Raw genomic sequence first — 27417 nt, forward strand, 5'->3', positions numbered from 1 at the left:
GTTTGGGATACCAGAAGGGTCTGAGGGATCAGACCCTAGGGCTTACCTTGTGGGGCTGCTCCAGAAAGCCTTCCCTGACTTGGCAGATTGGGACTGGGATTCACAAATTCAGCATGCTCACCGCTTACCTTTGGTTAGGAGGAATAGGGAAAACCAATTTCCACGTCCCTTTTTGATCTTTTTTGGGAACTTCTTACTCCGTCAGGCAGTATGGCAGAGAGCACGGCCTAATACACCTATAGCTATAGGGGAATTTTCTATTTTTGCCCGTTCTGACTTAAGCAAGGAAACAATGAATAGACGATGGATGCTACGTAAATTAATAGATCCCATCAAATCCAGTGGAGGCCAGGCATTTTTACAGGAACCTGCATGTCTTAAGGTCATAAGAAATGGGCATACCCATTTTTTTAATGATGTTAAGGCAGCTGAAGCATTTATTTCTGGTACAAACACGAGCAAGAGCCAGACGGAGAAACAGTCTTAAGCTCCGATAGGTTTAAATACTAATATCACCCATATGTATTAGGTCTGGCTAGGCTATGTGGGGATTGCAATCTGTACTAATAGCATACATAGCAGTCAACCTTTATAGTATCAAGGCCTAACTTTTTGGGTCTTCTTGCTTTGTCCATTTAGACTATGAGAATATACGTATCAAGAGGTTTTTTCTCTTCTTTTTTTTTTCTTCTCTGTTCTTCCTCTTACCAGAGGGAGGGATTCTAGGGGGTTTCCCTAGGTGATCTGCTTTGAGTGCTGCCCCTTTCAGCGGCAGCTGTTAGTTAAGGGTGGTTCTGCCCCGCTCGGGGCTAGAACCAGGGGGGTGATGTGGGGTGGGTTTGGGGGGGTGGCTGGGGGGTGTGTTAATTATAATAAAAATGCTTACAGTCTGACATTGAAAAACTTTGTAAGATCATATTGGTATCATTTTTTTTTACTTTTCTGCATATGTATAGGAATTATATTAGAGCATTTGGAATTGGATCCAAGGTTTTTACCTTTTACAATGTATGAAATAAAATGTTTAGCTTGGAATGTTGCGGGGTTAAATAGTAGAAACAAAAGATCTTTGATTACGGAAGAATTAAAACTACATAATCCCCATATTGCTCTTTTATCTGAGACACATATCGCCGGGAAAGATAAGAAACTTCTCAACCAATTGGGCTATGATATTGTGATTTGTTCGAGCCTAGGGCTCTCTATTAGAGGAGTGGCTATCCTTAAGGACAAGCGCTTTAGGACTGAAATTTTACAAACCCTCTGTGACAAAGATGGCAGATGGGCGATTGCCCAGCTCTGTATCGAGAATCATAAATACATCTTTTGTGTAGTTTACGGCTCTAACACTGATGAACCGAAGGTTTTTGATCAACTGAATTGACTATTGGATTGGGAGGGAGAACTTATCATCATGGGGGATTTCAACTGTATCATGGATTACAAAATAGATACAACTAGAACCAGTAGCTTTCAAAGGATGCGTAGAACTAGATTATCTATTTTAGATTTATGCCGTATCCATGATATAAAGGATGCCTGGAGACACTTATACCCAAAAGTACCGGGCTACACATATTATTCGGCACCTCATAAATTGTGTTCAAGATTGGATATGGCACTAATAAGTGACAATTTATTAAAGATTAGCAACATGGTATTATGTCCTCGAATCTCCTCGGACCATAATGCAATAATTCTTACAATTACTATTTCACAAAATAGGACCCCGCCCAGACCCTTCTCTTTCCCTTGACACTTGATTTCTGACCCACAGTATGTGACGCAGCTTAAATTACACCTTACAGAATTTATAAATATTAATATGGACTCGGCTGTATGTGACATCGTTTGGGACGCTTGCAAAGCAAGTATTAGGGGTTTTACCCAGGCAAAATGCGGAGTACAGAAAATCCAACGCTTTGCTTATATCCAAAATAACTACTCAAGAAGAACTGTTGGCTTCCGCACTTCGTTCAGATATGCCAATGGCTACAGAAATAGGTCTTAAACTTGGACTTTTAAAAAACGAAGTTAAAACAAAGCTCATTCAGAAGAGCAGTGCTAAAATTCACAAATTCAAAATAGCTCAATATGAGGGTGGGGATAAAATTGGTAAAATTTTGGCCTATAAAGCCGCTGAGGATAGAGCCCGAACCCTGATTACTAATATCCGGGGGGATGATAATATATTATATAGCCAGCCATCAGATATAGTCGAATTATTTGCTGACTATTATAGAAAACTATATACTCCTGAAAATATTCCCAACCCAAATACAATTCGGGACTATTTGGACCAACATACAACAAACTGCCAGGTCATATCGGCAACGGACTCATTGTCCGATAATATATCAATGGCAGAATTATACCAAGCTATCGCTCTACTTCCTGCAGGGAGAGCGGCAGGGGAAGACTCACTTCCGTTGGAGATATATAAAGTTTGCCTAGCCGAATTGGAATCTCTTTTCCTGAAGGTACTGCAGTCTGCTGGGCTCAACGGTAAGGCACCCAACTCATGGAATAGGGCAAAAATAATCTTTTTCCTAAAGAAAGACAAACCAAAGGCGGAGAGAGGGTCATACCGACCCATCTCTCTGATAAATACCGATGCAAAAATATTTGCTAAAATTCTGGCTTTAAGATTATCCCCTATCTTGCCTAAAATTATAAACCCTCAGCAACATGGGTTTATAACCGGGAGAGATACTACAATGCACGTAAACATGGCTATCACGGCATTTGACGTAGCAGAGATAGAGTCCACCCCACTCGGTATGATACTATTAGACGCTGAGAAGGCTTTTGACCGAGTGGGGTGGGACTATCTTTGGTGTTTCTTGTCCAAAATGGGGTTCGGAGGGCAATTTTTGCAGGGTATCCAGGCCCTATATGATAACCCAACAGCCCATACCTGTTATGGGGGCCTGACCTCCTCAGACTTCCCAATACTCCGTGGTACACGACAGGGATGCCCCTTATCACCCCTTTTGTTTGCTCTCTCACTAGAACCTTTTCTGTCTGCCCTCCAGTCCCAAACTCAAATCGTACCTTTTAGCTCTGGTCCTCAAACGTTAAAAATAACAGCATATGCTGATGACATCGCTGTCTATTCACAAGATATTGTGGAGGCTCTTCAAGGCATTGCTTACGAGGCTGGGAAATTCGGGGATATCTCGGGATATAAACTCAACCTACAAAAGACTCAGGTTATTGCTAATTATACCCCTGCTTCGGTTGTTCCCGAGATATGTCAAAATGCCACATATCTAGGCGTCAAACTAACAGCTAAAATACAGGAAATGAATAACCTTAATTATAATGCACTAATTAAATCTACTATCTCGCTATTAAAAAAATGGCACAGATTACCTTTGAACATAATCGGAAGAATTAATTTAATAAAGATGACGATATTACCCAAATTTCTGTATCTTTTTCGATCCATTCCATTTGCTCTAAATAATGTATTTTTCAAACAATTGGACGGTGCATTCAGTAGATTTATCTGGGGCTATAAAAAAGCAAGAAGGTCTATGAATCTTCTTAAAAATAATACTAATACGGGAGGGCTTAATTTTCCTGATTTTAAGTTATATTTCTGGTCTGCTTTTGTTTCGCGTATTCGTTCTTTGCTAAAAAATGGAGGAGCACTTTTCTTCCACATTCTTATGCTGAAAGATGACTCTAACATGTTTTTGTTTCGAGTTAATGATCCTAATTATTTTAAAAGAGTCAAAGTTAAGACCGCCAGAGATTTAACAAAGATTTGGGGCAACATTTTAACTTATTGTAATATTACGTTTTTTCATTCGAAATTGCCGCTATGGGGTAACCCGGTCCTTCCGGTAATTTTCAATGATAGCATTGCTCACAGCTGGTCTAGGATGGGCATTAGCGTTTTAGGGGATCTATATGGCTTGCACGGGTTTCTAGACTTCAACACTCTCAAATTGTTATATGATCTTCCCGAAACAACAAGGTATAAATATCTTCAGTTACACGACTACCTGATTAACAAAAAACAGCTCTTGGAGGTCTCAGATAGCGATATATGGACTAGCATATACTCTGGGAAAACAAAATCAACAATTAGTGACATCTATAGCATTCTGACTAGCCTCAAATCAAACGATTGCTCTAAACTAGCTGATAAATGGGGCAGGCTATTAGGCCAAAATATTACAGTAAGAGAGATAGAGTGCTCTCTGTCAAATATTAATAAACGGGTTCGATCTTCCAGCTTAAGGCTTCAACAGTTTAGAACGACTTGTATGTTGTATTATACGCCTGAAATAATCTCTAAGTGGTCTGCTAATAATTTATATGGTGATCGAACCAAATGCCCAAAATGTTCTGCTGAGGCCGCGGATCTGACACATATGTTGTTTTCCTGCCCTATTCTTAAGGTTTTCTGGGGGGATATCCAGAAGGTTCTCAAAATTAAGCTTATTCAGCTACCTTCATTTACTGCTGCCTCGGTTTTGCTAGACATTTATCCTACTTCTTTCCCACAGGCTCCTCTGGCCTCAATTCTTTTGTCTTGTGCTAAGTTAACTCTGGCCAGAGCCTGGATCAGCCCCGACCCGCCCACGGTTTGGGACTGGTGGGCATTGGTAACTGAAATTTATTCAATGGAGTTAGCACTAGCAAATTTAAGAGGGATATGCTCTCTGAGAATACATGAAAATAACTGGGGAACTTTTATGGAATGAAGCGCTTCTATTGTATTCCCAGTAATGTGTAATATTCTTTTTTTTTGTTTTTTATCATGACTGATGAATGAACGATATAAATTTCTTTTATGATATATTCTTTTCTCCATGTTCATTAATGTATGTATTAATATATGTCTTTCTTGTCAGCCTGTTTAATTAAAAAAAAAAAAAAAAAAAAAAAAGGAAAGTTGAAGTCTGTAAATGTGGATTCATTTTAAGCTAAGAGAAAAGAGCACAGGCAGAGCAGTAAACCTACTGACAGCTGTCAGCCACTTCAAATCCTAACATTCCATTTGTTGCCTTAAGCACAAAGTAAATACAGCATGGTCAGCAGTCGGGCACTCCTTTACGCCACATAAAGGTACAGCAAAGGTAATAGGAGCAAGCTTCCCTCAACTACATATATTTCTGATACAGCACAAATAAAAGCTGGTAAAGATTCACTTGCACACAGAACAGAGACATCAAATGGAGCAGAGCAAGCTTTTCTTCCACACAACAGATACAGCACAGCCTGCACCGCAAGCTTCCCTAGCGTCCAAGGACAATGCCAGCATCCACCATAAATACAACTGATAGGGCACAGACAGCAGAGGCACAGGTCTTCCTCTGAAGCAGTAGAGATACAACTTTGACACTGCAAGCCTCCCTCCTACAAAGAACAGGCGCAGGAGTAAAAAGTGCACGTTTCCCACAAATATACCATGCACGCCATGGGACTCGGAACAAGCTTCCTTCTCCCTGAAAATGGATACAACTGACCTCCCACACAAGCAGAACAAATATAACAGCACATGCTTCCTTAAACACTGAGCATGTACAGCACAGACAGCAGCACTGGAAGCATCTCTCATACAGATCAGGTACAGCAAAGCAATACTATAGGTTTCATTCAGATACCAAACATGTTGTACAGGGCAAACTGTGGCAGTGCAATTTTCACTCACATTTGTTTTTATTTTGCAGTTTTCTCTAGGGCGAACATGGAGGTCAGAAGATACAAGAGCAAGCTTTGCTTGCATACTTAACAGCACATCATATCAGCAGTGCAAGTTTCCTTTAAACATGGAATTGATTAAACACACGCAGCAGTGGAAGCTATGTACGCATGCACACACAAGAGATACAATACAGGAAATAGTACTGCATTTTCCTCATGTAGAGATAAAGTTGGGACAGTAGCAATGCAAGCTTTTTTCACAAGGCGGTCCCAGGATGCTTGTTTCCGATCCAGTGAAGACCTGGCTTGGCAGTTCGGGCTGGACTGTCCCCATGAGGAACAGGTTAAGACTAACTTGCATATGGCTGGGTCTGAACTGGGGTGGCGAAGTGAGCTTAAGAACAATGATGGATTCAACCCAGATCTAATAGTGACTGGGGGTAAGTGTCTGAAAAGTTTCAGCGCTCTGTCCATCATCATCTTGTGTTTGCTTTGGGATAGCATAGGCAACACTGCAACGGTCCCTTGTACACAAAACATGTAGACCAAATGCATCAGCTGTGTAGGCTACTGGAGCACACCAGACAGGCTGAGTACATACAGCAGCAGTGCATTTTTATTTGAATGCGTAACATGTACAACATAGCCACGTTGCACACAACAGCAGGGCATGCTTCCTTCCCACATAAGGCAGATACTGCACAGGTATCAGCATTACAAAATGCTTTGCAATTTGGCAGGTAGTAGCAGTGTATTTTCATTTTTAACAAGTATGGCAGCAAAGTACAAGTAGCTACAGTACAAGTAGAAGCAGTACAAGCTTTCCTCATGGACATGCAATGCAAGCTTCCTTCACAAAAGGGACAAAACGCACAAGTAGTAGCAGTGTAAGCTTAGAAATAAGAAGCAGTGCGCACTTCCTTCACACACAGGATAAATACAACACAGGTAAAATAGCAGGACAAGTTGCATTCCCACTTTGACTGGTAGTGGGAGCGAAAGCTACTCTCACACAGAAAGGTAGCAGCATTGCAAGCTTTATTTACACATTGGGAACATACTATAGAACACACGTAGCAGTAGTCAAAGCTTCCAGAGTACACACAGAATAGCTAAAGTACTGAAACAAGCAGTTTTATGATATTGTTTTGGGACTTGCATAAAGCACGTCTGCTACTTTTGTGACATCTTACTATTTGTGGGCAGTCGTAGCTACAATTCAGTATAACAGAGTAAATTAGTATTGCATTGATAGTACACTCCGCAAATCTTGGAGCTCTTGTACCTTGTGCGGGACTCTTATCACCTTTTGTACTCTGCATTTTGTCGCTTCATTTTCCCCAGCACGTTGTAGAGAGCAGTGATCTCTGGATTGATCTGTCGATCTGCACCCCCATGCCGTCGGGGTACACCCACGACACCCCAGGCCCCTACTGCATCGTCTTGGCACCAGCAATAACCCACTATGTGCTGGAATAGATCCACATGGATCCTGGAATGAAGCGTGACTAAGGGACACTCTGCAGTTTGTTTGATGGGTGAGCCAAGGGGGAAGTTGCCGCTCCCTACTTACCCCCTTCCCCCCTTTAGATGTTTGGAGGGTTCTAAAGTTAAAATTTCAATGAAATGAGATTATGCATCCATGGTCCCAACATATTCGAAGTTGAAAAAGAAATTATTGAAGTTACAAGCCATTCCGCAGAACAGAGTTGTATGGGATTGTGAAGCTTTTAACTTGCAAATGTCCAATAACAATAACAGAGAGCAATCCCCTTTTCCTTCCAGCTAGCTTTGGTTAAACCATGGTGCCTCCAGTAGACCACAGACACGGGTTTGGACAGCTACACTGGGGCAGGATTGTGCTTGCCAGTGTTTTAAGTAGCCCTCAACATATGTCTGATCCATTATAAAGCTCTCAAACAACTACTCGCCCAACAAAACTCAGAAGAAAATTGCGAAAAAGCACAGGCAAATATACATATAGTCTCTAAAGAACTAATACATACTGAACATTTTTGTGAAGATTTGGGTGTACTATACGATAGGGCTGTGGGGTTTTATCATGCAGTACTCTCTTGGGTCCAGTTAGGCTTGTTTACTTAACCTCAACCCTGGGTAGCTGTGGCTGCAAGCACTAAGGCTCAGCAAAGGAACAATGTTTAATGCATTTAACAGCACCAAACAACGAAATAATAAAGTCACAACACACGAAAAAATGGGGACACCAATTTATAAAAATAGATATTTTAATTAATTTTTTAGAGACCTTGATTAGAAAAATCCACCAGAGAGTTCCAGAAGATTTCAAACAATATAATAACTTTGAAATACAACTGCAAATAAGCATTTTTTAAACGTTTTAAACTTTTGAAAAGTTTGTAACAGGCTACTCCGGCTTGGGTTAGGTGACCAAATCTGACATAACAGAGGTCTAGGGGGCCAGAGATGAGACTTTGGACAGTTACCTGGCTACCAAAGAGGTTTTAGGGCAAGATCCAAACGTTAGAGAACAACCTTCATAGAATACAATGGAGTGGTCCTGATGCTTAGGGATGCAGGCGAAAAGATGATCTGGTTGTGGTGTGGTCGATTGGGGTGTCTTTGTGGTGGTTCCTCGGTCCACAGGTGAAGGGGAGTGATCTTCACCACATAGGTCGGGGTCTATCTAAGTCCTCTACGTTGCAGTAGCAAGACAGCCAATGCTAGGCTACCGGTCAGTCTGTACCACGGTTGAAGCCACATCCTTGGGTGGGGGCTAGTGTCCCTTGGTTGTTAGGAATCTGAACTTGGATAAAAATCCTGGGCCAGGAAGGCTCAGGTGCAACCTTTGGCTATCTCAGGTCTGTCCTCTTTGGGGGCCCGGGAACTGGTAGCTGCAAAAATTTGGCAGTGGCTACCAACTTGTCAGTTTGGGCCACTTCAGCTTGTGTCGCTTGTGCTGGTTCGAGAGGGATCAGCCAACTGATCCTTGGAGTCATTGCTGTAGGCTGGGGATCAAGCCAGGAGCCACAGGCAGAGTCAAAACAGAGGGGGGAGGGCTTGTGTGTGTGTGTGTCTCTTGCCATTGTGCAAATGGCAAAGTCGAGCTAGCATTGTAAAACACTACCCTTCCAGTCTGCAGTGACAGGCTGGAAGCCATTTTGTACTTTGTCACATGGGATGGCACAGATAGTAATGCAACCCTGGGTGGGGACAATGCCTTAAATGCGCTGGGTAACATATACTAGGGAGGTATAAATAAGTCAGTCCTTGCCAATTGTGAGTATCCAATTCGAAATGCAATTCGTAGAGGGTCAGAACACTGGCATTAAGGTCTGCTAAGCAGGCCTCAGTGCACTCACAATTCGAAAAACCAGCACCATCAATCCAAAACTGTGGGAGTGGACACGTAATGAGGCATTTCCTTACAATTTTTATTTTTTACTTTTCTATCATTGGACCCTGGAAAACAACAAAAAACACCCACATGTAGAATCGAGGGACATTTATAAAATAGAAACACCCATTTCTATAAATAAAGCAAACTCATAATACCTGTGTAAAGCCCATTTTTAAGTTCTCTTTTTATTGATCTTCTAATACAAATGTATAAACTATGGGCCAGATGTACTTAGATAGCATTGTGCGATTCCCTAAATGCAAATCACAATGATTCGCAATTAGGAAATCGCAAAATGCAAAGTATGAAGGTATATAGTACACCTTTTGTGATTCCTAGGGGGTCGCAAATGACCTAACTCATGAATATTAATGAGGTAGATCGCACTTTGCAACCTCCTAGGAATCGCAAAAAACACGGGGATGGTGGCCTGCTGAAATCAGCAGCCCACCAGGTCCGTGATTGTTTTTAAATAAAGCAATCTTTTTTTTTTCGTAAAGCAGCCAGTTTTCCTTAAAGGAAAACGAGATGCTATATAAAACAAATAGAAAAGTTTTCTTTACATTATTTAAGAGCAGTCAGTGTCCGTGGGACCACTGCCTGCTCTTAAAAATGGTTTTACAAACATTCACGAAGGAGAAGGGGTCCCTTGGGGACCCCTTTCCATTTGAGAATGGGTTACCACCTACTTGCAGTAGATGGCAAAATGTGAATGTTTTGCTACCGCCAATTGCAGTCACAAAACATTCATACATACAGATGCAATTCGGTATTAGGAAATGACGCCCTAAACACGGCCCTTCCTAATACCGAATCGCAAACCAATTTTGCGATTCGGTACAGGTTACTGAATCGCAAAATTAAGTTTGCTGCATCGGAAAAGCAATTTTTGAGTTTGCAAACGGGCAGATTCTGCGAATCTGCCGATTTGCAAACGCAAAAATGCTTGATACATCTGCCCCTTTATTCCTAAAACACACTGAATATTAAAAAGGAGTTTAAAACACACAGCAATCTTGCTTTCTAGGTCCTCAATGATCAGCTGTACTGACTCATGGTCCTTTTAAAACAGAGAAACAAAAATAAATTGTTTGCATGCAGCACAGTGGTAGCCCCCTTAGTTCATTTTGCAGTCTACTGAAATACACTATGCCTGAACCCCAGAAATCGGTTTGCTTTTTGATTCAGATTAAATTTTGCTACAAAATATTTCCGACTACAGTCTGCTTAGTGAAGCCAAGTCAGTGCAAATGACCGTATTAATTGGCTAATAGCAGTTGAGATTTACGCAATTCTGTTTTCTAAGTATCTTAAAGCGCTTTTTGCATCAAGGGTATGGAGAAAGCACTCAGCCCGAGATATGGCAACCGGGAAGAAGGCGAGAAGCCGAGAAGCCAGACTGAGATTTAGGTGAAAATACAAAATAATTCTGGAAAGAAAGAAATGGCAAGCCTATTTGTGTGATCCTTTTGCCCTGAAGGGAACTGCTTACCCTCGATAGGCCACTCAGATGGGTTCCCCATTCTTCCACCAAAACATCCCTTTCAATGATCTGAGCTGGAGATTTATAAATTGGGATGCCATGAAGCTGGTTGTTCTTACATGACAGAAATTGGGACTGACTAGGAGGAGGAGGAGGAGTAGTTCAAGATTTGTTCGCATCAGTTCCCCGTTTTCTAAGATTATAGGTCTTCCAGGCAATCTTTAAGTGGCTGCTTATGAAATCTTGCATTAAAGGATTAAAAAAATGCAAAAGGTCAATCAGCCAAATGTTTGGTAGTTGTTACATGACATTAACACTTGCTCTCTATGGAGGACACTGTCTTATGAAGGAACCAGATTCTTTATTTTTAGCATTAACCAAAAAAAGCCTATGGCTTTCATTACGAGTGGCCAAGGGCAGGGACACAGAGCAATCTTGATGCTGGACTGTTTATCTTTCCCAGTACATCCTGCTCTGGAATCAACAGGTCCAGAAACTCTGGGGTTTGCTGACCCAAGTCTTTGTGCGAAGATTCTCCCACACCCTTGCATGTTCTTTGGAGACAACATGAGGAACAGCAAACAGTCCCCGATCATCAGCTTTGCTCTCCCCCAACACCTCATACCTTACTACATGCCAGAACATCTCCTGCACCTATTTACCACCTGAATTAAACAGGTAGCAAATGTGTGCAGTTTTTGGTCAGTTATTTCTACATGCAGGACTTGGACCCGGTATTCCCGGGTCCACGTGGTAACTCCCAATCCAGGGAAAATAACTTATCATCCCTTGATTTTCGGTGTGGGATACCAGTGAGAACCAGAAATGTACAGACCCAAGACTTGAAGTAGTGAGGTGGTTATCTGCAGATTCTAAAGCACCTTGTGACTGGAGTCAGTATTAAGCAACCAGTCGCCTATGTAAGAAAAAATTAATAAGCCTTTGTGGCAATGCAACATTTGCTAACATGGCCATGCCTTTGCAGAACGCTTGAGCTGATAGCAGTTGTTCTTCCCTATTCTCAGTCAAAGAAACTTTCTGTGGTGTTTTCATACAAATATATAACAGTAGGTGCCTTGTACATATACAGAACACATGTAGGCTCCATGTTGTAGATTCCGACTTTCTCAACACATTTGTTTCCAGAATTTGACAACATTCCCCTTTAAAGCTGGAAAAGACACCTTAGTTTTGTTGATGTTTTAGAGCGAACTCTAACATATTATTTTATGCAAGAGTGTACTTTCTGTACTTGCTAGTCCAGTGCAATTTGTCTCCAAACCCTTGATAGTATGTTAGGTGATGAAAAGTGGAATTAGATTTTGCATCTATTCTGCACAATATCAAGCACTTGTGTCTGTTATGATGTATTATATTCTCCTCTACCAATAACCAATGGTGGCACATTAAAGATTTGCAGTTTTGATGAAGAAGTCTTTCATGCAACCAAAGGCTGTTCAAAATTAATAAATAAATCAGGTTCGCCTTTTGGCTTGGCCACTGCAGACCTACGGACTTCGCCAAATGCTTTTTGCCAACGCTGTTCATCATCATCACAATGTTGTATCTGAGTGCAATCGTCATCACAAGTGTATATTCGTCATGCCGTTACTGCAGCCCCAGAGTGATGTATAAGTGTGCAGGCACCACCACAAATGTACACTCGTACATAAGTTTTTTTTTTTTTTTTTTTGAGGTACTGCCGGAAATGTTTCCTCAGTTTCAGCTGTGGTGCCAGACCTTTAGGTGTCAATGGGTTATTGCCTAATAAACTGCTTCTGTGCCTCTGAAGAAGGATTCAGCTTGTTTTATTTACACCAATCAGATACCCTCAACATGAGGAGATACAAAAGAAATTGCAATGATCAAGACACACAAGGCTAAAACACAAATGAAATGTCATGTCATTTTGGTGAACTGTTCATAAGCTTAAGTCAACATGGGATTATGCGGAACCAAAGACACTCATGGACAAAGACACTTAAATCGAAGTAAGTGGAAGCAAAAGACTAGAATGGAGTCACGCAAATGTATTGTGAACTATAACAGGAGGCTGAAAAAGACTGCTGAGGTATAATATGGGGGAGATACCACCTTACCACAGACATGAATAAAACATCCAGAACAACCTTCAAGGGAAAAGAAACTAAGTTATGGTGCAGCAATTTTTGACACTACTAAAGTTCAGCAACTAAAAAGAGATGTGAAACGCTCAGCAATGAGAGCCTATTAGAAGTAATGAACTATAGTCAGCACTAAGGAGTATCCTTAAAAACTGGTTGAATACAGCCAATTATGTTTTAGAAGTTCCTATCGAGCAATGATACTTTTTTCCTTCCTTCATTAGGAAATCATTTAAACGCTTCAACTACTTATATTACATGACAAAGGGCTATGCCCGCACAAAAGGCAGAAACGTATCCAACATGAAAGAGCGGGGTGTGAGGTTTTGGGGGAGGGGGCAGAACGAGCTTACAATGTTGATTCAAAACAGATACTTATTGAAAAGGTTTTGAATTACAAGCAATACGAATGGAACAAACATGGAGCATGATGAAATTAAGTACTGGAGAATTATTAAAAAGCAGTCTAAAAGCAATGGAACCTAGGAGGGAATCCAGGCAGTGCAAGAGGCGAAGCTCTGCAAGTCTATTTACAATGCATCGAGAGGGCAAGCTACAAAACCCCTGACCAATGTGCACCAAAGTTTCATTTGAGCATGCAGATCAGATCTGAGGACATGTAGTTTGGAAACCAAATTAAACCACACGTAGTTCAGAAACGGAATGAAAACTAAAACTCACTTCTTAACAACTAATGCTGCAGCCAGCTAATGACCTGCATATACCAATTACTAACATCAAAGTCAAAGTGTCAATGAAGTTCTTCCAGCTAGAACCATTTCATTGTATGGTTAGAAGCAGATAAGTAGTTATGTGTGTGGAAAAGGTACAGAAACAGCAGAGCAGTGTAGATTGTAGAGGTCTTGCTTGTATAAGGAACATTTCTGATCTTAGATGGTCATTACAGGAAGCTGTACCAACTATCCACATGCGGGTCATGAAAACACAAAGCGGGAAATGAAATAAAAAAACTATTTAAACTCGTATTGCTATTTGCTCTGGACAGGACACATGCAAAGAAATCAAGCTTTCCTACCTTTTCAAGCTCCTCCATGTTGCAAACCATGTGTGCACAGGTGGTGAAGATTTCCACTGCACGCGACCTTGTGCGTATCCCATACACCTGTCAGAAAAAAGCGACCAATAACTATAAAGTAATTGTTCAGCACCTTCCGAATGCACAGACACAGAAAATAAATTCATATATCATTGCATTTTATTTCAACAGCATTACAATCCTTCATAATGCAGTATTACCAAACTTCTAACCCCACAATGTTCATTTTCTGCAACTCACTATGTTCACCCTCCTGGCAACTTTTGTTTTTACAACACCTAAAAAGGTTAAAGTGCTGGCACTTCTTTATTTGGTGTTGTCACTACTGTTAGAGTGTGTAGTTGGTATAACGGAGTCACATGAACAGGGCCACTGCCAACCCAGGTCTGGAAAGGTGTGATATACGAGTGCCTGTGTGTTGCGCGCTAACAAGAAAAAACATAACCATAACAACGTACCCACTCCCTCCATCCCCCTCCCTGCCTCCCTGCTAGACGGATTTAAAACTACCCGCCACCCCAACATTGCAGAGCGCTTCATACCCAATACCTGTAACAGTACTTGCGTTTCTGGGGTGAGAAGTCCGGGGAACGCTGTAGTCTAACCCCTCTTTGAAGATCATTATTCATTCGAATCCCGCCTTAGCCGCACGGCTAGTCCTACAGCCGCGGACCCTGGCTTGCCCTTCCGTCTGATGAAGACGGTCACACTAACTGGATATCATCCGGCGGCGTGTTCATTACTTCTTTATTGGCAGCCCTTGAATAAGTCCTTGAAGGTCGGCGATGTCCATTTGTGCCCCGTCCCCTTTTTTCATTCTTCAGCCTGCGACCTTTGTGCGCTGTCGTCTTCCTGCTCTCGACTGTGATCCTTGGCGTCCCCCTCCACCCCTCGCTGTTGTTGGCGTCTCTCTGACCGTCTGGATCCGTCCACTCGTCGCCACCCCTCGTGGGCCTCTTCGGGAGTGTCAAAAAAACAAGTTTTGCCATCCGCCACTACTCGTAACTTTGCCGGAAATAGTATGGAGTAAGTAAATTCTTTTCGCCGAAGTTCCTTTTTAACCGCTTCAGTGCCCATGACGAGATGGTCTCGTCATGGAGCACGGTTGCGCTGTGCCCATGACGAGACTATCTCGTCATGAACCCCGCCCGCTAATGTAACGCCCGGCACAGGGCGGGGAAAGGGCGTGGCACTGAAGGGGTTAATCTCGAAGAAGCTCCTGCGACTTTTGGTAACCGCAGCTGTGTAACCGCAGCTGTGTAGTCCGGGAAAAAGGATACCACAGAGTTTTGGATGCGAATCGGCGGGGCCACTCTTGCTGTTGGCAGTATTGCATCCCGGTCACGGAAATTAAAAAATTCGGGTCAGGACGGGTCTGGGAGGTGCTCTAGACTTAAGCTTACCGCCTGGCACCCTGTACGCCCTTTCTACTAAGAAAAAGGTGGAGAGCCCCCTTGGTTGGGGTCTTGCCTTTATAAGTTCCTAAACATAAAGGTTCATGGCCGGGCCCCCTTCACTCTCGGGAATGCCTGTGAGTCGGACGTTATTGCGGCGAGAGCGCCCCTCCTGGTCACCCAGCTTCGCCGCCATTATTTTGTTTTCAGGCTCCAGGTGGCTAACTTTTTTAAGCAATGTGGCTGTGTCCCCGGCCAGGGTTTTCGTTACTTGTTCCACCTCCGTGACCCTTGCGTTCATTTTCTGGAAGTCAGCCCGTAGGAAGGATACATCCGTAGAAATGGTGCCCACCGTTGACTGCACATTAGTGAGAGCGGCCATAATGTCATCCAGTGTCACTTTATTTGCTCCATCTCCTTCCGGGGCTTTGTCCGGCATTTCTTTGCGGTCCGGCAGAGCCGGGAAGTCTTTTGCGTATGCATACTTGTCCAGTTTGCCCTGGGCGGTTGTGGGTGGGCCCCTGCCCCGCCCCCTTCTTGTCTGGGGATCTTTGCGCCGGCCAGTAATCGCCGCCGACAGCCGCGGGATTGTCGCTTCACGCGCGGCCTGTCGGTTTTCCCGCCGCGCAATTACCTGAAAGGTGTCGGGACAGAGCGCTATTATTGGTCGCACCACCAAGAAACACGCGGTCCCGGGGGAGGGGGGGGGGGCACTCCACCTGGCCAAGTGACCTCTGTCAGCCACTCCGGGCGTATAGACCGTCCGAGTGCAGGCATCAGTGACCATGCCCCGGAGAAACCTGTTCAGTAGGCCAGGTCTGCAATGGGCTCCGGGCGTTAATTCAGCCGGCTCTCCCCGGGGTCGGTGTCCCTCTTAGTAGTTGCGGCTTAATGCTGCCCCGGGTCGCCCTGCACGCCCCAGGGGTCGCTTTCAGAGATTATGGCTTCAATAATGGCCTCCACCACGAGGTCCTTGTTAGATTGGGCTGTGTCCCCTGGAGATGAGCATTTACAGATGGGGCTCAGGAATAGTGAAGGGCCGGGTCTCTGCTGCGTTCTCCAGGCCCTACTCTTCACCAAGTGGGTGCTCCCGCCTCCGTCCCGCACCTCGTTCCCCCCGTCAGCAGTCCTCGCCTGGAGCCGGGGCCCGACTCATCCCCCGATGGGCTCCGACTCACCGCAGGTCCCAGCAGCAGCAGGCAGCATGACCGTCCTCCTCCCCAAGCACCTCAGGGCAGGTCAAGCTGTAGGTCGAGCAGGAGCAAGCGCCACAGGTGTCCCTGACCGCGCCGCACAGCCCCCAGTACAGGCCGCCGGCTCTGATGGACGTGCTCACAAAGCCGGCAGTTGAGCGTCGCCCGCTGGGTCCGAGTCTAAGGCCAGTCCCCGGCCTCAGCCTCGTGTGCAGGCCGCACCGCCTCACCCGATCCCTCCAGCTTCACACGCCCGGAGGGCAGATCGATCGGTGCACCGCTGATTCCGGTCTTCTATGGTCGTCTTCAAGGTAGGATAATTGTACGGATTATGTGCCGGATTTTTAGGGGAATCTACTCTGCCTCCGGAGCGCCTCTAGGATGCGGCCATCTTAATGGGCAGCAAGCCATGCCCCCCATCAAAAAGTGCTGGCACTTCTGCATAGGAATTCAGACCCAGTGCTGCAAGTTTGGACTCTTTCACAAGTTCAAAGTCTACAGTAAATTCCTTAAAAATCTAACGACAATTCAGGCAGCGCTGTAGACTTTCCAACAAGGAACGCTGCTGTACTTTCTTATTCAGATACCGAATGAGCATTTGACCAAGTGCTTTGAGCTCGCCTGCCTCAATCAATTTCCTAGTTGTCCAGCAAAGTGGTTTGTGTGTGTAAAAATTCTCACAGTTTGTTCTAAATCACTCAATGTGAAATTTTCAACCAGTTCCCATTCTAGCAGGAATAAAGACACCAAGCAGTTTGGTTTGCCTTTAGGACTATCCTTTTGATTTATCCTGTCTGACTGCACATTAAATACCCAACCTGCCCTGCTCGGTAAATGGGTATTTGAATAGCATAGCTGTTGTTGTGGACTTGTGGATGCAAGTCTCTCAGTTTACCCTGAAACAAGTTCAGTTAGAGTACTCTGACTTCAAGGTGGGCTAGTAATGGATTTGACCTGACTGCTTCCAATACTATGGCTTCCTTTTAGGCCCCCTGCCACATTCTGACGAACCGGACAACTCAGCTGACTACTAACAATAGAATCAGGCTCTAATCTAAAAACAACATTAGAATATTGATACGTATGACAAACTCAGAATTAAAGGTGGGAGCTAATTGGTGAAAGGAAAAAATAACGGTAGAACTGAATCTATGAAAAATAAGTATGGCACTTCAAAAAGTGTATTATTTAATCGAATGTGAAAAACAATCATCCCAAGAACAAGGTAAAGACACTTTTGAAGCTTGCCTGTTCTATGCATATGCTGGTTTGCACACCGGACATTCAGCCTTTCCACGCTGTGGCTTACAATAAGACAGGGGCTCACAAAAATGCCAAAGTGGTACCCCCTGCTATGAAAGTCACCTCCTTACACAAGTTATTTTGCACAGGATACTCAGCCTTTGCCATCTAAACTCCATGACAGATGGCGGACACCGAGGACAGATGTGTCTTTCTGTTGGATCATCTTGATGATGAAGAGGTACTTTTAACTAATGTATACGCCACAAACACTAGTCAGGAAGAATTTTATGACACCCGATCAGTAGTAATAACCCAGTGTACTTGGTCCCACATGCTTCTGGGTGGAGGCTGTAATGGGGTGAAGGACTTTTACAGGGATAAATCTCAATCTCCACTGGCCATGGCAGCATCAATAAGGATAGCCAAGGCTTTGTCAACTTTGCGAAAATACTGGTCACCAACGGATGTCTGGGCAAAGGAACATACCAATCTTAAAGAGTATTCCTTCTTCTCCTCCATTTACGACGTCCATGTTAAACTTGATAAAATATATCGCAGATAGGACCTGCTTCCCTAGTTAGCTAGCACAGAATACTGGGTTAGGACATGCTGACCATAAACCACGGATTGTCCATTTTTTTTTTCTTTTTTTTTTTTCGGGGACATCCCAAATCCATGATCTGAATGTGAAGATTGCAACACAGAGCGGGGCGCTAGGTGGCGCTGGACCGACATGGCCGCACTTCTGTGAGGCTCCAGCCGGCCAGGCAAATAACGATCCGGCAAGTCCATCCTACAGGCCAGCAGCTGCAGTGATGACCACTTCGGCGTGTGTGGGATCCCCCTGAGCCCACCCTGTGCTAGTTTCGGGAGAAACGGCGTCCGGGAGGCAGAGAAATCGGCTCCTGCAGACCCGCGGCGACAGACCCGTGGATAGGGGCGGAGCGTCGTGGCGGATGCTGGCGTCACTACGGGCCGGGGATCCTCGGGGCCTGCTGGGCCGTTGACCGGGGGCAGTATGCCAAGTCTGCTGCGGTCCTGTGCGCACTGGTGAGCGGGACGACATTGCCGGACAGTCCGGTGCTGTGCTGAGCGGGGCGGTGCCTCGTGGACAGCGAGATCAACCTTCACAGGCTGCTGGGAGCGTGTCCGTGGTTCGAGTCGGTGCGGCCATTGAGTGTCGCGGTCGCGCTGGCTCCGCGTGGCTCTGTTGCGGCTGGAGGACTGCGGCCTGCGCTGTGTGGCCCCTCGGGTGGCCCCCTGTCTATCCGGATTGGACTGCGGCGGCGGACGGCGTTCCCCCCCCCCTGCCTCTGCTGGTGCGGAGCCGTGTCTGCGCCGGATCCTGGAGAGGTGCCCCGAGCTGGACGCACTCGTGGTCGGTCTCCTTGCCGGGGTGAGGCACCACGACCCTGCCCGGAGGAGGCGCTTTCCTGCCCCTGCAGCTGAACTGACAGGTGTGTGGCTGACTGTGAGTGACTGGGGAGGCGCGGGAGAAGCTGCGACCCCTATCAGCTGTGGGTCAGAACAGATCACTCGGCGGCGATCCCCTGATGGGCTACAGCGACTGGTCCCGGAGGGCTGTCGTGGGAGAGTGACGCGGAGTGGAGTGTGTGCGATCTGAAGACTTGCCCGGGCCTCGGAGCTAATAACGTGCATCGCTCACCTCACTCCCTGGGGGTACTGGCCCCATTGACTGCTGCCGCTATGGGCAAGACGGACGCGAAACAAACTACGCTAAACTTCAACCCCGCGAAGGGGGGGAAAAAAAACACGTGCCCAAAATGCTGAGGGGGCGGAGATGGGTCCTGGCGACGAGGAGGAACTGGACTGGAAATCCTTGCTTGTGGGTATGCAGCGGAGTTTGTCCTCCATTGATGCGAAGATCGACACTATGAATACCAGGCTGGACGCGGTGGTGCAGCGGTTGGACCAGCATGGTGAACGACTCAAAGAGGCGGAGGGTCGGATCTCGGCGCTGGAAGATGGGGAGGGGTCTAACGCAACTAAACTCTCGCAGATGGATCGCCTACTCAAAGTCATAGCGGAGAAAAACGAAGATTTGGAGGCGCGCTCCCGGAGGAATAACGTCCGCCTGGTAGGCCTGGCGGAATCCAGTGGCGGTGGCCGTATGGAAGAATTCATAGAGCGCCTACTGATGGATAAATTTGGACGCAACGCTTTTTCGCCTCAGCTGGTGGTGGAGCGGGCCCACAGATCCTTGGGTCCCCGACCGGTCCCGGGAGCTCCGCCGCGCCCGGTGATCATCAAGTTCCTTAACTATAGAGACCGGGACACTCTGCTGCGCCTGGCGCGTGAGCAGCAACCTATCCAGCACGAAAACACTACGCTCTCGTTCTACTCGGACTTCACCCAGCTGGTGCAGGAGGCCCGTCGCAAGTTTGTGGGAGTAAAGAAAAAGCTGCAACAACAGGACATCCCATATTCAATGCTTTACCCCGCTAAGCTCAAGGTCAACCACCGCGGCAAAGTCCACTTCTTCGGCAACCCGCAACAAGTGGAGGACTTCCTCAAGGACCGAGGGCCCTCCGCGTCTCCACGGCACAGTCCCAGGGCGAGGTCTGGGTCCCGGTCCCCGACGTCGGCTCCGGACTGATGAGTATTACGTCATGATGCCATAATGTTCATTTTTGTCTTCTCTCCTCTGCGTCCCTCTCACTCCTCCCTTTCTCCCTCTTTGCTGCTCCCCCGTGCCTCTCCCCTTTTCCACTTTGCTTATGCTTCTTTCTGGTTGTGGGAGTGGTCTGGTGGACTTCACGCGCTGGACTGTTGGACTACACGAGAGCGCTTTTCCAGCCCATTGACTTCCGTCTTACTCTGGGGAGGTTGGGGGGGGGAGCATGGAGATTGAGGGTCTCACTCATGTCGCCAACTGTTCTTCCGGAGGTGCTGGCATGGTTGTTGTGGCTGCTATTTGCCTTGGCACTCCCCCTCCCACCCCACTCTCGCTCCCTGCTCTCAGCGGCGGCGATATGGTGGGTGAAATATCGGGATAGGGGAGGGTAGGTCCAGCTCACTGGTGTTACCCAAAGAGGGAGTACCCCATGAGGTTGGCTTTGTTTGATGGGAGGGTCGTGGGGGGTATGGTTCCCGGCAGGATTGGGCTGTCGTGGTGGGAGGGGGAGGGGTGCGGGGGGGGCGGGTTGTTGTGGGGATTGTTGGTTGGTAAGTTTTCCTCTGACGAGTTGGTTGAGTCGGATGGAACGGGTGAGGGGAGGGACCGTGAATACAGCATTACACTGATCTATTGGACCAATCACATATATACATTGGAGTTGATGGTTTGGCGCTGCGTGTGGTGGTGCCTGGAGTCGGCAGTAAGCCGCCTAGTTGGGCTAGAGGCGGGAGGGCACCTGGGAGGTTGGACATGGCTGAGAGGTGATCCGCAAGTGGGCAATAGGCGCCAGTCTGTGTGATGGTGCAGGATGAGGATATTGCGCTGCGCGACCCGCATAGTAGAGTGAATGTCCTGGCCTGGAATATACGGGGGTTGGGTGACCCGCGTAAGCGCCGCCAAGTCCTGGGGTATCTCGATCGCCATCAAATACATATAGCGCTGCTACAGGAAACACATACTGACCCACGTAGCACACCTTCATTTGCGTCCCGCTGGGCGTCTTATAGCCTATTCTCCTCGTACTCCACCTATTCAAGGGGAACTGCCATCCTGGTCAAAAAGCACACCCCCTTTGTGCCCCTGGGGGAAAAAAATGATGCTGAGGGCCGTTTCTGTGTTGCGTGGGGTCGCATGGGCAACGCCACGATAACTATCGTGTCCTCCTATGGTCCTAACCTGGATGAGCCCGCACACTTTATCTCCCTATGGGAAGTTATATTGGGGGTAGGATCCACTCACTTGCTCTGGGGTGGAGATTTCAATGTTCCTTTGAATCCTTCTCTTGACCGCTACAGTGCAGATACCCCACACCATCCCCGCTCTCAGGCATATATCTCTGACCTGCTGACCCACCACTTACTGATAGACGCTTGGCGCTGGTTACACCCGGCTGCGCGTGAGGGCACGCACTGGTCGGCACCACATTCCACATGGGCTCGGCTGGACTACATACTGCTTTCTAGGGGCTTGGGGTCCGCACTGCTTACAGCGCGACATTTGCCTCGTACCTTTTCAGACCACGCACCGGTACTGATCACTCTGGCCAGGACTGGGCTGGTAGGCGCACCACTCCCGTGGCGCATGCAGCCTAACATCCTCCGGGATGAACTTTTCCAGCTTGAAATGTCCCAGGAGATCATGGACTTCATAGACCGCAACAGAGGGTCGGTGGATAGCGTTGCGACGGTTTGGGAGGCCTTCAAGGTCACTATGCGAGGGGTGTGCATCTCGAAAGGATCAGGGGTACTGCGCTATCTTCGCGCTACTCTGACTTCTCTGGAGCGGGATCTGAGGGCGCTGGAGACTGCCACAGATTTCCTGGAGGACCCCGGAGCGCAGCTAGAATATCGCACGAAGCTCTCGGAGTACAAGCGCACTGCGGAGAGAGAAGTTCACTTTAGGGGGAAGCACTTCTTGGCGCGGGCATATGGGGAAGGGGAGTGACCCGGCAGGTTCCTTGCGGGGGTAATTCGCCCCCCACAGGGCTCTAATCACATACTAGAGGTCAGGGCCCCGGATGGTTCTACATGCCGAGATACGCCCTCTATACTCTCTTCCTTTGTCTCACACTATTCGGACCTGTACACCTCCAGACGGGAAACGCCGTTGGAAATGTCCGACTATCTCTCGGAGCTCACTCTCGGCTGGTTATCCAATGCCCAGCGGGAACTCTTAGCGGCCCCTATCGGCCTGGCTGAAATCAAGGAAGCCATAATGCAGACGTCATCGGGGAAGGCGCCGGGCCTAGACGGCTTCCCTATCGACTACTACAAAACCTTTATTGACCCGCTGGCGGCGGTTCTACGCGAGGTGTTCGAAGAGGCAAATGAGACTGGCTCGTTGCCACCCAGTATGTCGGAGACCCTTATAGTCTCGCTCCTTAAACCGGGGAAACCTCCGGATTCCTGCGACTCCTACCGGCCCCTTTCTCTCCTCAACAGCGACGTGAAGATTCTGGCCAAGGTTCTAGCGAACCGGGTTAACCTCCTGATTGGAGACTTAATTCTGCCGGATCAGTCGGGGTTCGTCCCCGGCAGGTCCACCTCTCACAATCTTCGGACCCTGTTCTCGATCCTCAATAATGCTGATCCCTCTCTCGCGTTGGTGGCGGTGTTCTTGGACGCCACCAAAGCGTTCGACTCGGTCGAGTGGGACTATCTCCATTTGATTCTGCGTAACATGGGTATGCCCATAGCTTTCTCCAGATGGATCCAAATCCTTCATCACCGCCCCATGGCGAGGGTTCTTATTAACGGGCGTGTCTCTGAACCGTTCCTGGTCACTAGGGGCACTCGGCAGGGATGCCCGCTATCACCGCTCCTCTTCGCCTTGGCAATAGAACCCCTGGCGTCCCGGCTTCGGCAAAACTACCTGGCGGCTTCCTTGCGCTGTCAACAGAGGCAAATCTTGGTGTCGCTTTACGCGGATGACCTCACGTTGTACATCAAACACCCCCGAGAACACTTGAACCCCATACTCAGAGAGCTTGTTCGGTTCTCGTTGTACTCGGGAATACACATCAATTGGGGCAAATCTGCGATCTTTCCCCTAACGGAGGGTGTCGACAGATTCCCACTCGACTTCCCGTTGGAGTGGCGCGACACTGATGTGAAGTATCTGGGGGTGTGGAGGACTGGGAGGACCCCAATGATGAAGCATGTCACCAAGGGGAAACCCTGGTGAGTGAGGGGACTCAAGAAAGGCACAGTCTTGCCCTTTCTTTTCTTCAGGTGACTAGGGGAAACATATTGTTTTTCCCACACCCCCAGGTTAGGCTCTTTTGACCTGTTCATTCAGGTTCTTTTTGATAGTTGTGTAAATGGAGGGTGGACCTAACCTTTAAATACCTCTTCTTCCCCCGTTTTTTGTTAACCATTAAGTACAGCGTGCAGCTGAGGGAAACTTTTTGTAACATATTCATCGTCTGACATTTCATCACACACATTCATAGACCACCATGACTGAAGTAACAGGTCTCACCTATTCACAAGATGAGGTTGACAGAATTATAGCATCCATGCTTCCCCTGGCCGGGACCGGCACCAGGGATACCAATGAAGCCAGTCAATGTTGGGACGAGTTAACCGAACTAAAACGTGAACAAATAAAAACTCTGTTACACGGAATCATGATGACCGAGTACTTAAGGGCCAACATTGCACCACGAGGCCTGATAGTTAGAAATGAACCCTTCATTTTCCAAAATGACAAAATCTTTAAAAAGGACTGGTCTTTAATATCCTGGCACTGTACCAGAGACTGGTTGGTGCTCATTATAAAAACAGCTACACGTCTATCAGAGGAGATGAAAATTGGCATCCATGATCTGGAAATACGCCTTAAAACTTACCAAAGCACAGCAGAATTGAAAAAACGATTGGAAGAACTCAATAAAACCATGACGGAGTTTGAGATTGGTTTGAAAGATGTCAAATACATCAAACTGAAGAAAGACCAAAAGAATTTCACACAAGAAAAAATGTATCCCTACATTAGGGACGACTATATTCCTTCAAATCGCAATCCAGGTTACAACACGGACAGCGATGGTTCAGACACTGGCTCGGATATCTCGGATCCAGGTAGCAACCACAACTCTAGCAACAGGAACAGACGATCAAGAGGAGGACGTTTTAGAAACAGGGGAGGACCAAGTTTTGGCTGGTCGCCATATCAAAACATTCCACCATTTGCTCCCCCACCTCAGTTTTTCTACGGACCACCTCCGTTTCATCAACCATACCCACAACAACCTTACCCATTTTGGGAGGAACCCCAGAACCAAGGAAAAAACCAGTCTTTTTTAGGGAGAGGAAAAGCCCCGCAAAAAGGAAAAACGAGACGAGGCCAACAAGTACAATGGGCCCAACCCCTAGAAACAGAGAGGAGTCATACACGGAGCATGGGTCCTCCGAACATGCCATCAACCAGCAGCAACCAAGCCTAGTAGTCAACCTGTCTGACCACACTCTGACACCTACTCAAAAAAATGTCTTAGAGAAGGGACTTGGGTTTGTCCCAACAGCAACACTGGACAAATTCAAATTGATCTGTGAATTAAAAGAATTCATTCGCAGGATCAAATTGGAGGTCTTCTTCAGAGATAAAGAACCTAACACCACATCTACGACGGATACAGGATTACACAAGAAATCCACCTTTACTCCTCCACCTCATAGCCTTCCCATTGAATTACTTGCTTTTGAAAAAGCGGTAATGAAAGAAATCACTGAAATGGATGCTAAAACTATAAGAGTGTATCACAACACGAGTAAAATTGAACAGGAGGCGATCCATCAACTTTCTAATGAAAAAAATCTCATTATCAAACCAGCGGATAAAGGAGGAGCGATAGTCTTACAAAATACTTCAGACTACCAGACAGAATGTCTCCGACTGTTAGCTGATACAAGAAACTATCAACCTATCGCAAGTGACCCCACAGAACGTCTACGGATAGAGATAGCAAATCTGGTTGAGGAATCACTGATCAATGATTGGATAAGCAAGAAGGAAGCAGATTTCTTGGAAAACAAAAAACCAGTAATTCCTTATTTTTACACCATCCCCAAAATACATAAATCTATGGTGACACCCCCCGGCAGACCTATAGTGTCAGGGATAGGTTCAATCCTGGAACCTCTGTCCAAATTTGCGGATGCTTTTTTGCGACCATTGGTCCAAGCCACAGAAACATACTTGCAGGACACAAAAGCGGTCCTTTGTCTATTACAAAATCTAGAATTCGATCCCACAACAAGGATACTTATCAGTCTGGATGTGGAGAGTCTATACACAAGTTTGCCACACAAAGACACATTAGATATTCTGGAGGAAGTACTCTTTCTCAATAACTGGGATTACCACACACCCAGACATGTGGTCCTTGAATGTTGTCGTTTGGCTCTAACTGAAAACTTTTTCCAATTCAATCAATCCCTGTATAAACAAACGCACGGTACCAGCATGGGGAGTACCTTCGCGCCGAGCGTAGCAGGACTCTATGTACACCACCTGGAGAAACATAAGATCCTCCATGAAAACAATCCATATATCGACCATATTAAATTATGGAAAAGGTATATTGACGACGTGTTTCTCATCTGGGAAGGGGATGAAGCGGATTTTGAATTATTCCAACTCTGGTTGAACCAACAAGACCCCTTTTTGAAATTCACCTACACTATGAGTAGGTCTAAGCTGGTTTTCCTTGACCTGAATATATCAGCACAGGAAGGTCACCTTATCACAACCACACATTTCAAACCTACCGCAAGAAACTGCCTTCTAACATATGACAGTTTCCACCCGCGAAGTCTGAAGAACAATCTCCCATTTGGACAATTCCTGCGCCTGAGACGAAATTGTACTACTCGACAAGATTATAAGATCCAGGCCAAGGACCTCTCACTGAAACTAGTCCAACGACAGTACCCACAACACCTAGTGTCGACGGCACAAAAAAGAGCATCCAACAATAACAGGGAAGCCCTCCTCGAACATAAACCCAAGGATACAGAAAAGAATCTCAGAAGACAGATCTGTATTACCACATTCAACATCGCCTCAGACAAAGTAACCAAAATAATAAAAAAACACTGGCGCATTCTGAACAGTGGAGGACTGGACTTACAAAAACCCATGTTCAGCCATAAAAAAGCAAAAAACTTGAGGAACTACCTGGTGCATACCAGACCCAACACAGCAAAAATCACTGGACCTGTACGCCTACTCCATCCATTACCAGTAGGACACCACCCATGTGGCAACTGCAGTGTGTGCCATCTTACCACTACGACCAAAACAGTCCTTTACAACAATGGTACAACATGGAACCTGAGATCATTCACAAACTGCAACACGACAGGTGTAGTGTACCTCATCACTTGTGTGTGCAATCTCCACTATGTGGGCATGACCACTAGAAAGGCAAACACCAGAATGACCGAACACCGAAGCAATTTCAGGTGTAAAAGAAACAATACAAAAATGACCACACATTTCCTTGAACACCACCACACACCCAATGACTTCAGGTGGGTCATTATTGAACATGTTGATAACCATCCGAACATTGAAAGGATACTACATGAAAAAGAGCAACGTTGGGTTTTCAAATTGCGGTCCGATACCAATGGTCTTAATGATGATATACCATGGGGACAATTTATTTGATTCTTGGAAATTATGAGACTTTACTTACCAACCTAAAATCAAAAGTTTTCATAAAAAAACATATTTGCCTGGGTTTCTAGACTTTGAATTACTGTAACTTTATTGATAAATAATCTTTCTCGAAGCGAGACTCTCCTATATCCTTAAGAAACCTTCCCCTCTCCCAAACTTATGATGGGCATTATTTCCGCAATTTCTCTCTCGTTTATTTCATTGTTCCAATGGATCACACGAGATCGAATATCCCATTAATATACCTGGCTAAAGGCACTACTTTTTCTATATTAAGGCTATTTGTGTAGAAAATCCACAAAGTCGGCACATAATTAATGGTAGCCTTCACTTCGGCGTGAAACTACAATTTCCCTCATATGTTCCTCTGAACGATCAATAATAGGTCTTCAAATATTCCTCAATGGGCTTAATTTTCCCGATCCTTCCCATTCCAACATGGCCACCACAGGAAGGACCTACACGGCCTAGTCCGCCCTTACTTTCCATGCGGAAATGGTACTAGAAATTAGACAGCCGCGCTTGACCAAACAACATGCGGTCCGAGAGGCTGGGCG

General features: G+C 46.2%; 1 protein-coding gene across 3 annotated transcripts in view; it reads right to left on the reverse strand.

Moving 5' to 3' along the window:
- LOC146866944 (importin-9-like) overlaps positions 1 to 27417 on the reverse strand; it is a 346501-nt gene that overhangs the window by 116171 nt on the left and 202913 nt on the right. For all 3 annotated transcript variants that reach the window (XM_085603269.1, XM_085603270.1, XM_085603268.1), the window contains exon 6: positions 13683 to 13769. In XM_085603269.1, coding sequence (XP_085459395.1) covers positions 13683 to 13769 — 87 coding nt within the window. The remainder of the gene's footprint in view (positions 1 to 13682; positions 13770 to 27417) is intronic.

The sequence above is a fragment of the Triturus cristatus genome, chromosome 1_2, assembly GCF_964204655.1.
Source record: "Triturus cristatus chromosome 1_2, aTriCri1.1, whole genome shotgun sequence".
Classification (NCBI taxonomy): Eukaryota; Metazoa; Chordata; class Amphibia; order Caudata; family Salamandridae; genus Triturus; species Triturus cristatus.